Source organism: Elgaria multicarinata, chromosome 3, assembly GCF_023053635.1.
Source record: "Elgaria multicarinata webbii isolate HBS135686 ecotype San Diego chromosome 3, rElgMul1.1.pri, whole genome shotgun sequence".
Lineage (NCBI taxonomy): Eukaryota > Metazoa > Chordata > Lepidosauria > Squamata > Anguidae > Elgaria > Elgaria multicarinata.
The window spans coordinates 98,593,201-98,605,651 of record NC_086173.1 but is presented as its reverse complement, the minus strand read 5'-3'; the positions used below and the strand labels follow the sequence as shown (position 1 = coordinate 98,605,651).

General features: G+C 41.3%; 1 protein-coding gene across 1 annotated transcript in view; it reads left to right on the top strand.

Annotated features, from left to right (window-relative positions):
- Nucleotides 1-12,451, top strand: part of FANCD2 (FA complementation group D2) — a 51,904-nt gene that overhangs the window by 23,100 nt on the left and 16,353 nt on the right. The window contains exons 20-29 of the mRNA XM_063121067.1: nt 318-378; nt 707-826; nt 2,543-2,610; nt 2,702-2,827; nt 3,825-3,925; nt 5,910-6,025; nt 7,268-7,376; nt 8,958-9,056; nt 10,628-10,740; nt 10,820-10,966. Of these exons, the coding sequence (XP_062977137.1) occupies nt 318-378; nt 707-826; nt 2,543-2,610; nt 2,702-2,827; nt 3,825-3,925; nt 5,910-6,025; nt 7,268-7,376; nt 8,958-9,056; nt 10,628-10,740; nt 10,820-10,966 (1,060 nt within the window). The remainder of the gene's footprint in view (nt 1-317; nt 379-706; nt 827-2,542; nt 2,611-2,701; nt 2,828-3,824; nt 3,926-5,909; nt 6,026-7,267; nt 7,377-8,957; nt 9,057-10,627; nt 10,741-10,819; nt 10,967-12,451) is intronic.

Sequence of the window (12,451 nt, the reverse complement as noted above, 5' to 3'; positions counted from 1 at the left end):
GGGAAGCCTTTAGAAGAATTGCAGACAATTCTGCTATCCCTCTGGCTTTAGAAGCCATCTTCTTACCGTACCGTACCCAGGAGCATTATCATAGAACCTTTACTAGTTATATATCATATGAGGGTGAATTGGGCAGTGATGATCAATGAGTTGCAAGGGTGAATGTAATGCATTTAAAGGCTTTTCTGCGTGTTAGTGTTTTAGGATCCTCAAAGCAGCATTGCTTCTTGGATTATTATCTGGCTCACAACAAGAAACCATATATGAAAGCATTCTACTATATCAGACAGCATTAATTAATAAATATCTAATTTCAGGAGTAAAGAAAATGGGCAGCTACTAGAACGGGCAGAGCTGAGCAAAGAGCAACGTAGACAGGCAAGTATATGGATGCTTGTGGGACACCTAGAGGATAAGTAGACTGGAGGGAAAGGGATGTGCCTCTTGAAAACTCGCAGGAGAGCTGAATGAGAGGGATTCACGAATTTGGAGTTTGGGAAGGTTTTCAGAGCAACATAGAAAATTTTAGCTACATTGAGGGATGGGGAAGGATTTGTATATCCTCTTATTTTTCCTCCCTTTTATCTTTATAGCACCAGGAATTGCTAGAGCCTTTCGATGCTCTTATTACTAAATTGTGGATTCTGTTTTGCTCATCATCACCCCACCCCACAAAGTAATTTCTCTGCTGTTTCTTTTTCTGCAGGTTATATCTTTGCTGGAGCTGGTGTGCTCCTGCTGTGGGCAGGTTCCCCAGGCCTTGGCTCTGTACTACGATGAACTTGCCAGCTTGATTCAGAAAAGAAACCTGGATTTGCAGATCCTGGTAGGATACAGAGCTAGTGGTCTGCATTGATTCAGTCATTAATAGTGCATAATCATAGCTGGGATGTTATTAGCTTAGCCATTGCCATCCTGAACCATTCAGTGTTTCTTTATTGTTGCAAACAATTCTCCGCCATTTTAACAATTTTATTATTTTCTACAGAAAGCAAAGCACAAAGGGAAAGGGGGAAATAATTTTCAATCCATTTGGATGCATTTAACGAAGTCTTTAGTAAACAGAATCTGACATTTCTGTGGTATGAGTGGTTAATTACATGTAACGTATAAATGGTTTTATTTGTGCTCCAATATGGTGTTTGTTTTTAAAGAAAAACCACTTCAGGAGGGAATAATTGAGAGCAGAGAAGCAAGAGAAGGGGGAAAGTCTACTTAACCCTTTCCCTGCTTACTATTGCCCCCCACCCCAGCTGCAATGTGTATTTTAAACCCTTTCAGGGGGAATGTTGCTTGGCATATTTTGAAGCCCCACTTGGTGGACTACGTCAGTTCACACAGCTGACCAGAACTGGTGCAGGAGGAGCTTGAGTTGAACCATGTACATTACTGGTACAACTTGAGTTGTACCATGTGCCTTTCCCTATAACACTTCTCTTTTTCTGAATTGAATGCCAGAGCATCAAACAAAGGATGGGGGACATGGGAGACTGCCCTCTCTAGACTGATAGCTATAGATACAGCTATTTAAAATATGTAGTTCAAGTGGTTGCTGGTGTGTTTCCTGTCTAGTGTGCTGTATTTGGGGGAATATATATATATATATATATATATATATATATATATATATATATACATACACACACACACACACACACACACATACACATATATACACACACACACACATGTTACTAAGTTTCTGTAAAATGCCTCAGTGTCCTGGATGAAATTGGCCTCTTGTATAGTAAAAGGCACGAAGGTAGTTTCTGCATCTTGATATCCCTGCAGTGAGTGTACCACAAGCAACCCTAATTAGGTCCGCATAATCTCTGCAAGCCCCTAGAGAAAAGTGTCCACACGCAGATAAGGTGGTGCAGACTTCCCCAAAAGAACACCGACAGAGTTTAGAGAACATTTTATTCTTGTTTTGGATTTCACTCTGAAATCCTCTTGTGGTTTGTCATCTGATTCTGACTGCTGACCACTTGCTCATCAGGAACTCACACACAAAGAGTAACACTCAAAGAGCATCTCTCCCAACATGACTTTTACTCTCCCTAAAACTATCAAAAGGAACACAGACAACTGGGCTGGTTCTTCTTCACGCTCGTTTATTTCTGTCCTGTTTGAGTCATCTTGAGACCTGATACTCCACTTCTGCTTTCTGCCTGGCGCTTGGAAAATAGTTTGTTGTTCTCTTTGTTGTTTCTTCTCCTATTTGGTAGTTACTCTTGAAACTGTATTGCAACCCTGTTCCTGTCAACTCTGTTGTAAGTTCCCTTAAATGGAGCTTAATTTCAGATAAGCAGCTATACGATTGCAGGCCATCAGTTGCATAAAGGAGGACCTAGCTTCAATTTTTTTAAAAGTATATTTTATTGGATTCTTGATATACACCTTTTCTTGCTAAACAATATGAAAATAAAGTAAATGATCTCATTATAGATCTTCAGAGAGAGAGAGCCTCTGTCCCCTGAAACATAATTTTTTTATTGCTGAGTTCTTCTGTGGAACTGTTGTTGTTTTTCTTCTCCTTAAGGAATGGATCTCGAACAGTGTGGAGAAGGACTTTGAGAGAGATTTTGTGACAGACCATACAGAGAATAGGTATTTCAGAAAAGCATGTCTGTCTTTAATCAGAATAATTACATTTGTTGTTATTGTGTTGCCTTTGAGTTGATGTTTGATTCCTCTGCAGTGCGTTCCTGTACAGTTTGGAAGATGAAAGTGAGGGAACAATTGCTATTAACTTGTTTCCAGTGCTGTCCCAGAGTTGTCTGAGCAAGAATGCGGATGACATAGCAGCTACAAGCAAGGACAAAAGGTCAGTGATGCTTCTCTGTTCTTGTTGAGATGAAGAGAAAATCTGCTAAGAATCTGATAGAATGGGCCTTCTAATGCAAAATCCTGTAACTGACATGGAATCATGGACATCCAGACTTTAATTCTTATTTTATTTTAAAGATCAAGTTTCTGGTCCATATGGGGAAGAAGACAACATCCAGGCAGTTCTGCTAAATGCTTAGAGACAAGGGGAGACTGTGGGGGGGGGGGAGCAATCACATAGTGTGCCTTCTCAACAAAGGTCCCAGTCACTTGCCCCAGCACACAGTCCCTCCCACTCTGTTTCTCTGGCTACCAACCCTCCTTTTCTGGGCCTTGAATATGGGAACAAGGATTCCGAATACATGGGCAAAACCAAAAGAAACATAAGCAAATGTTCAAATTGCTCAAATTTTACATGTTTGGAAGAACATTTAGGAACATAGGAAGCTGCCATATACTGAGTGGAACCACTGATCCATCTAGATTAGTACTGCTTGCACTGGTTTTGCAGCGACCCTCCAAGGGTTCAGGCAGGACTCTTTGCCAGCCTTCTGTTCAAGGCAGGGATTGAACCTGGGGTCCTCTGCATGCCAGGGAGGTGCTCTGCCACTGAGTTACTGAGCCTGTTTGGCCGATCGCGACGGGGAAAGAAGCCATTGTGGCTCCTCCCCCACTGTGCGTGTGACCTCCATTTGCATAATTGCCCATGCTGCATCACGGGTTTATGTGTCATCCAAACCCAGCTGGCTGGGGTGGCTTCGTACCCACCCTAAAGCCATTACTGCGCACCACAAGTTCAGACGACATGCCAACCTGGGCTGCAGCGCAGGGAATTCTGCGAATGGTGGTTGCCTGCACAGTGGAGGAGGAGCCACAATGGCGTCTTCCCTCCATGCAATTGTCTGAATCCAGTCACCACCTTTTCCTCTAACCTAATTCAATACTGGTGATAATCCTTTCAGTGCCCACCCAAGTTTCTCTTCCTCTCTCGCCAGGCTAGTGTCTCCCATGTGGTTGTCACCATTCTTCCGGCTGCTGAGGCTCTGTGTGTCAGAAATGAACGATGGGAATATGGAGGATATCGATGCCCTGTTAGGTACAGGAACTGCCTGTTTGACCCATTTAAAGTATGTTGCAGCTGGGATGTTGAAGCCGATCAGGACTATGAGCAGGCTATTCATTCTTGATCTAATTTGTTGTCTCTTAAGTTATTAAACAAAATAAAAAGGACAATAGTGATATCAATATAAACACATCTAGTGTAAGAGACCTACAAAATAGCAACAGGCCAATTAGTTGCCAAATTTATTATTATTATTATTATTTGTATACCACCCCGTAGCCGAAGCTCTCTGGGAGGTGTACATAAGATTAAAACACTTAAAAACAATACACAAAATTTTAAACTACAAAAACGTACAACATACACAGAAACATACATTTAAAACAACTATAAACAGTTTTAAAAACAAATCTAGGATCAGTAAAGCTCATCACATATTGCTAAATGCCTTGGAAAAGAGAAATGTTTTAACCTGGTGCCGTAAAGATATCAGTGTTGGTGCTAGGTGGGCCTCGTTGGGGAGATCATTCCACAATTGGGGAACCACCACAGAAAAGGCCCTCTCATTTGTTGCCATCCTCTGAGCTTCCCTTGGAGTAGGTACACAGAGAAGGACCTTAGATGTTGAATGTAGTGTATGAGTACGTTCAATAATAGAAATACTCACAAGCACAGTTGTGCCAATTGGTTTGTTTGTTTATTTATTTATTTATTACATTTCTATACCGCCCAATAGCAGGAGCTCTCTGGGCGGTTCACAAAAATTAAAACCATTCAAAGTATAAAACAACAGTATAAAACCATAATATAAAATACAATATAAAAGCTCAACCAGATAAAAACAGCAGCAATGCAAAATTACAAATTTAAAACCATGTTATTTAAAATTTATAGATTGTTAAAATGTTGGGAGAATAAAAAGGTCTTCACCTGGCGTCTAAAAGCCTATAATGTAGGTGCCAAGCGAACCTCCTTAGGGAGCTCATTCCACAGCCGGGGTGCCACAGCAGAGAAGGCCCTCCTCCTGGTAGCCACCTGCCTCACTTCCTTTGGTTTACATATGTACAACAATCCATCAGAGATACTGTTGTTTTTATACATCTGCTGTGGCAGCATTGGCTGTTTGGTGACTGGTCTGGAAAGTATATACATTTTGGGAAGGGTGAGCTGCAAAAATCAGGTAAACACTAACTGTAAATTCTGGGTAGGTTTTGAGCAGCAAAAGCTGGAGTGAGACCCAGTGTTATGAATGTGTTTGTTTTCTCTGTCATAAGGACTGCCTCGCCTTCAGCCAACTAATAAAGAAGGCTGTTTTGCTTTTATCAGGACCAGCACACTGTTAAAAATGGCCTCTGCAGGAAGTGTTATTTTCTGCAGTGTTATCAGTTATTGTCTTATTTAGGAAGTGTTGTTTTCTACAACATTACCAGTTATTGCAAAATGTTATTAAACTTGTGAGGTCTATAGGAAGACCTGAGGAAGACCTCATCTGATCGAAATGGAGATACACCGGGGTTTCATAGACAGAACTGCTGTGGTGGTTGTTGAAGAGATTAGATATAATTGTCAAAGTTGTTGTTAAATAGACCAGCGTAACTGATACGGTTGTTTTGAAACTCTGACGGATTGTGTACATATTTAAACTAATTGGCACAATTGTACTTGTGAACATTTCTATTATAAATTTGGCAACCAATTGGCCCAGTGCTATTTTGTATGTCTCTTACACTAGTGGGCTCTTAAGTTATACCATCCAGTCTCCTGTAACAGACTGAAATGTATTCTTTAATAAATTACCAGAAACCATTGGCCAATTATTGATGGGGCCCCTTATCTCCCAGGCAACCCAATCTCAGCTCTGTCTTTCTTTGGGAAGGAAAGGGTGCTAGTTACTGTATGCAAATAGACTAGGTGAGATAGGTTCTAGAGGTGGTGTGTGTGTGTGTGTCTCCATGTTGAACATATATGTGAATGGACTTAATTAAGAACCCTTTTCTTTTACCATATTCTGTTACAGGGTGTCCTTTATACCTGACCAATTTGGAAGTGGGAGGAAAGTTAGACTCCTTGTCGAAGCAAGAGCGTGAATTCCTTTGTTCACTCTTATTTTATGCACTTAACTGGTTCCGTGAGGTAAACAGTGCCGATAATGAGGAATTTCCCATCATACTGCCATTTTCCACCCACTCAGTGCTTGGCTAACAGGCCAGATATTTATTTATTTATTTATTTATTTATTTATTGCATTTCTATACATGCAATTATACATGCATTTTAACAGTATATAAATAAATTTTAACTTGGTTTTTTAAATTTGTAATTTTGCATTGCTGCTGCTGTTTTTATCTGGTTGAGCTTTTATATTGTATTTTATATTATGGTTTTATATTGTTGTTTTATACTTTGAATGGTTTTAATTTTTGTGAACCACCCAGAGAGCTCTGGCTATTGGGCGGTATAGAAATGTAATAAATAAATAAATAAATATACCACCCAATAGCTGAAGCTCTCTGGGCGGTTCACAAAAATTAAATCCATGAACTACAATTCAAAGTATAAAACAAGCAACAGTATAAAAACACAATATAAAAACAACCAGGATAAAACCGAGCAGCAGTGCAGAGATTTATACAAATTTAAAATAGCAAAGCAAAAAGACTAAGGTTATCTGAGATATGAGGAGCACCATCTCCCCTAAAGCATGATGGGACTTTTCCCTTACAGTGAAGAGCTTTCCCAGAAAGGGGATCTCAGAATGGCTGAGCGCAGCACTTTTTCCTACAATAGAGATTATCTATGTTGTGGGGGGGTGGGGGGGTGGAGCTCAAGCAAGTGATCTGTACATGTACGGAGATTTTTGCATCATATACACCTTTTTCCAATACATATATTAATGTTTGAATCAGAAAAAATAACATACAAAAGGATCCTCTGAGATTCTTATTTTTTAAAATATTTGGGAGTGTGTGTGGGGAGTGATTGCTTTGTTTCCGCTTCCTATTAGTTGTCAATACTGCTTTTGAAAATACTTGAAGCGTTTTTTCCAAGATCAACCATTTAGAAAAAAAGCATCATTAAGGCTGGAGGTTCTTAAGCCAGGGGGACAGGATTTGCAGATGCACTTACATAAGATGATTTTACAATGGTGGTTGGCAACTAATTTTTAACAGGCCACAGGATTGAGCAAAGGCTTGTAGTAAAGTGCACGGAGACGTCTCTCCGGTCTGCTCTGGTGAGATAGGTGAGATGTAAGTGCATTTTCTGGAAGGATCAGAAAAAGTGCAATGGATTTGGAGAGAAGGCATAGCAGCCACTCTGGATTTGCATATGTGGTTAAGGAATGAGAAGTCTTACAAATGCAATTTGCCCCTCAAGGTTGTGAATGCCTTCTGCCAAGAAAAACAGCCTGAGATAAAAGAAAGAGTTTTGCTTCGGTTACATAACATTACAGAGTTACAGGGTCTACTGGAAAAATGCCTAGCAGGTAAGCATGCACAAAATATACAGGTTTAAATGTGGGTGTGGGGAGAGATGACATCCAGGATCTGCAAGAAGTTTCTCTTTAGTTATAAGGAAAAATCTAGAAATTAATTGGAGTGTCATTAATAAATTTTCAGTTAAGCAAATGATCAGCTACATTACGCAGCAACAGCATCTTCTTGGCATAGTTGTTAAGGCTGTTGTTTCATTCATGTATGGATTTGTTTCAGTTTCTTGCATGATCCATCCTGAGGGGTTGGGCTGGATAACACGAAAAACAACAACTTAAGGGAACCAACAAAATAACATACGTTTTAAAATATAAAAAAACGAGCACACTGCATTAAATTAAAATTACAGTGTGCCTGCTCTACACAAGCTATCCCACTGTGAGCCATGGATTAGCCTGCAGCTAGATTGTAAAACATGCATACCATGCACAGAATGTGCGGACTTCGCAATTAATGGGGTGTGGTGGCGATGGTGGTGGGCATCACTCTGTGATACCATAGATATCACCACTATATCATAGTTAGCTTGGCCAAAAAGCCCCATATCAACAGAATCCTCCTTTATCTAGAGAAGAGGAGGAACTCTTAATTTGGTCTGAGAACTGCTAAGAATCACTATAGACAGTGATTTTGACTTTAGCTTCAGTAACAGGCTCCAGATTGCTATATAGACTCCCTCTTGCCGTATAGTTCCAGTAACGTAAAGAAATTGCTTTCTTGCAGCTCTGACTATTTTAAAGCTGATGGAATCAGTTTATAGCGCAGCATATCCGCAGGCATAGTGTGGCTGTAGTTTGGGGAAGACCAGGCTGTTTGAGATTCTATAGAGACTAGAGCCCTTAAAGCTCTGAAATGAAAATATAGTAGGAGATAAATAGGGCCTGTTTCATCATATATTTTTTCCAAACACGCTGGAGCGTGTTCAGAGGAGGGCAACCAGGATGACCAGGGGTCTGGAAACAAAGCCCTATGAAGAGAGACTGAAAGAACTGGGCATGTTTAGCCTGGAGAAGAGAAGACTGAGGGGAGACATGATAGCACTCTTCAAATACTTAAAAGGTTGTCACACAGAGGAGGGCCAGGATCTCTTCTCGATCCTCCCAGAGTGCAGGACACGGAATAATAGGCTCAAGGAAGAAAGATTCTGACTGGACATCAGGAAAAACTTCCTGACTGTTAGAGCAGTGCGACAATGGAATCAGTTACCTAGGGAGGTTGTGGGCTCTCCCACACTAGAGGCCTTCAAGAGGCAGCTGGACAAGCGTCTGTCGGGGATGCTTTAGGGTGGATTCCTGCATTGAGCAGGGGGTTGGACTCGATGGCCTTGTAGGCCCCTTCCAACTCTGCTATTCTATGGTTCTTTAGCTACTGTTCCAGTTTCCTTAGGGATGCTTCACACGTTACAAAATTAGATGTGCTGGAGAGCTGTGGCTAGTACTGGTTTCTGTGCATGATGATCATACATGATTGCCACATTAATTTCCACAGGACACTGCAGCTTGTCTAGGAACTTGGTGACATGTCCAGCTTGCTTTCTTCTAGTCAATTGAATTGCTTTCCCTTTGATTTTTCAGTAAGTCCGGGGTATGTTCCTCCTCTTGCTAATTTTGATTCTGAAGCACTGGAAGGAGTACCTATTATCCATAATGCTGCCACCAAAAAGAAGAGCAAAGGTAACATATGCAAGTCATTGAACTGATGTTTGTACAGTGAAGCCAGTATAGATGTATTGATGTCAATGGACCTAAGCTAGTTTAAGTGCAAATAAACATGGGAAGATGTTAAGTCAGGTCATTGTTCCATCTAGCTTGGTTCTGTCTGCTCTGACTGGCAGTATCTTTCCCACCCCTGCTACCTGAGATTCTTTTAATAGGAGATGCCAGAAGTTCTCCTAGGACCTTTTTCATGTGCAGTATCCCCCCATATAAGACAAGAAAAAAGGAGAAAAAGCACCACTAAGCGGTGTGAGAAGAGAGACTGTCTCTGGTGCTGTGAAGGATGATGAATCTTTAATGGTATTGTCAAATGATAAGACTTTTATTTAAAAAATCTCAAAAACCTCAACGTTTCGAATACCAGGATCCTACGTCAGGAGCAAAGGTTGACACTTTTTCTATGGAGCATCCTCGTCGAAAGCTGTGTTTTCTATCTAAGAAGCTGCTTGTCACAGCTTTTGACAAGGATCTTGGTATCCGAAACGTTGAGGTTTTTCAGTTTTTCTAAATAAAAGTCTTATCTTTCGACAATACCATTAAAGATTCATCATCCTTCACAGCACCAGAGCCAGTCTCTCATCTCACACCCCTCCCATATAAACCAGCTTTATCATAAGTATCGTCATGTGTGAAAAATATTCTTTTCTTTTTTTAATTTTTTTTCCTTGCAGTTGATCTCTTTTTGTTGTGATCAAGCAAAGAGCAGTAGTTTCCAGTCTTCCCTGTGCACTTATAACATTGTATATTTTTCATGTCCCTTTTCCCCCCAAGTTCCTCTGTATGCACCCCTCTAAACTTCCCGGTATACTTTCAAAATAACAATGACCATTTCCCCAAGTGAAATAATTAAGTGACATTGTTCACTGCATTTGTGACTTGGAGGAAGGGAGGGGTATCCAATGTTATCTTCTCAACACCCCTGTAAAATAAGTTAGAGTAAGAGTGAGGCCCAAAGTCAACTAGTGAGCTTCATTGCTAAGTGGGGATTTTATCCCGTATTTCCCTGGCCTTAGGCCCTCTATTCATGATACCACTCTGGCTCTTAAGAATAATAATTAATCATTGTAGAAGGTTTTTTGTGTTTTTTTAAATAGCCAGATAACGTTAATTGTATTTTTTAAAAAATCTATAGCATCTTTGCATATCTGAAGGCTTACAAAAAGACAAATAAAACACAGTATAAAACTACAAACAAAACAGTATCCTTCAGTGAAGCTAAAAATGCTAGCCAGCCAACCCAAAAGCTAAGTGAAAAAGATGTATCTTACAACCACTCTTAAAATTAACTAAAGAAGAGAAATTGCAAAGTTCTGAGCATAAACAAGTTGAATTTGTGTGTGTGTTTTTATTGTGAAGAGGACATGGAATGCATTTAATGCTCCAGTTTAAATCTAATATAAGATTTGTGTAGTACTTCACAGAAACTTTGCAGACAAAGAAATATATCCCCCTATACTTACATTTTACACTGTAACCAACTGCAAAACTGACTTAGCCTCTATTTGTGAAAACCCCTCTTCTTTTTTTAGGACAAAAAAAACAAAAATCTGAAGGCAGCAAGAATAGCTCTGCAGATAATTCACAGCTGGATGAAAACACAGACACCAATCAGCCTGAAGCAGACATCAGTCAGCCAGAAAAGGTTCTATATGTCCTACAATCTTTTGAGAAGTGCACAAAAGAGAAACTAAATTGGTATTAACCAATGTTTTCCTTTTCAGGATTGCCCTGAAAAAGAACCAGGAGCCCCTTTGATACAACTGCAGAGTTACAGTGCCTATTTCCGTGAATTAGACTTTGAGGTTTTTAACATCCTTCACAGTGGGCTGCTGATCAAATCTATTCTGGACACGGAAATGCAGACAAAGGCAAGTAGATTGAAGGAACTGTGTGAAGATGGTTGAAGGAGGATGGTGAAGGATTTGTTTATTTTCAATGCGTATGAGTGAAATAACTAATTCTAGGCAACAGCTGAGTTGACAGCTGGAGGCTTATGCAATAACAGGAGGCCATTCTCTGACATAGGAGGCATTCCATAAGCTAATGCTTACCAGTAGTGATGTCTTTACCTCCGTCACCCATCAATTGCCTGCTGGTTGTCAGGTCTGCCGCACTCAAACTTAAAAGGAGAAGGGAGGACAGTGGCAAGGGCTGTTACTAAGCAGCTTCCATTTGCCTGTATAGACCTGGCCCTTTAAGCAAAGCTAACTAGTAAAGGAGATGCAGCTCAGAATTACCTCCTTTCCAAAATCCCCCTGTTCCTTACTCTTTTCCATTGCTGGCTCTCGGATCTGACTTAAGTGCCTTCTGGTTCTTGTCCTGTCCTGGTCTTGACAGAGAGTCGAGGGCATGATGGTAAAAGGCGAGCCCCATCTGTGCAACTTGCTCTGATAAAGTCTTAGAGCAGACAGAGGACTACTCTATGCTGCCAGGAGCAGATCGCCCCTCCCAGGCTCCACCCCTTCCATGAAGAATGGAAGGGCCTTAAACGGGCAGTCTTTGGGCTTGGAGAATAACACCTCTCCTTCTCTCTTACAAGCCTCTCCATCTGTGTTGATGGGATGATTTGGGGATGCAAGTCCCTGGTGTCAAGGGGTTCAGTTCCTGGGGATGGGGTTGCAAGTCCTGAGTTGGAGGTCTCAGGCTCCTGACCCCCCCCCTCACAATCTGCTGGCCTCGGGCTGTGTCTCAGGCCTAGTTATAATTCTGGGGCCTGGGTTATCCTCCGGTGTCGCTGGAATGATGGATTAGGGTTGCCCTTCTGAGATGAATTTGGAGCCCCAGCTGCTGCACCAGGTGAGGATTCTAACATCTGCCTCACCTGCTGTTGAGCTGATGGGTCCAGCCAATTTGTCTGAGCCTAGCTTCTCTGGGCAGGAGTCCTGATGGGTTCTTTCATCACTACTTTGCCCACCGCTTCCTCTCCACTCTGCTCACATAACAGGCCTGTACCCTCACTGTAGGCCAAGATGGCAACACACCTTGCTTTTCAACATAAAAGTTGCATCAAGTGACTATACCACCCTCCAACTTTTAAGTCCAAGCTGAAAGACCAGTAGTAAGAGCTGTGGGAAGGGCACGCCAACAATAAGCTCCTTGAGTTGAAACCAGTACCTTGACTGTCATTCTTAGGAACCAAAGGAAGGAAACTGTCCTGACTCATAGGATTGGGCACGGAGCCCCTAACCATCAGTATCTATAGAGTGGGGAGGTCCCATCCATATGCATTCCTTAGAATCATAGAATAGTGGAGTTGGAAGGGGCTTATAAGGCCATTGAATCCAACCCCCTGCTCAATGCAGGAATCCAGGTTGTCCAGCTGCTTCTTGAATGCCTCTAGCGTGGGAGAGCCC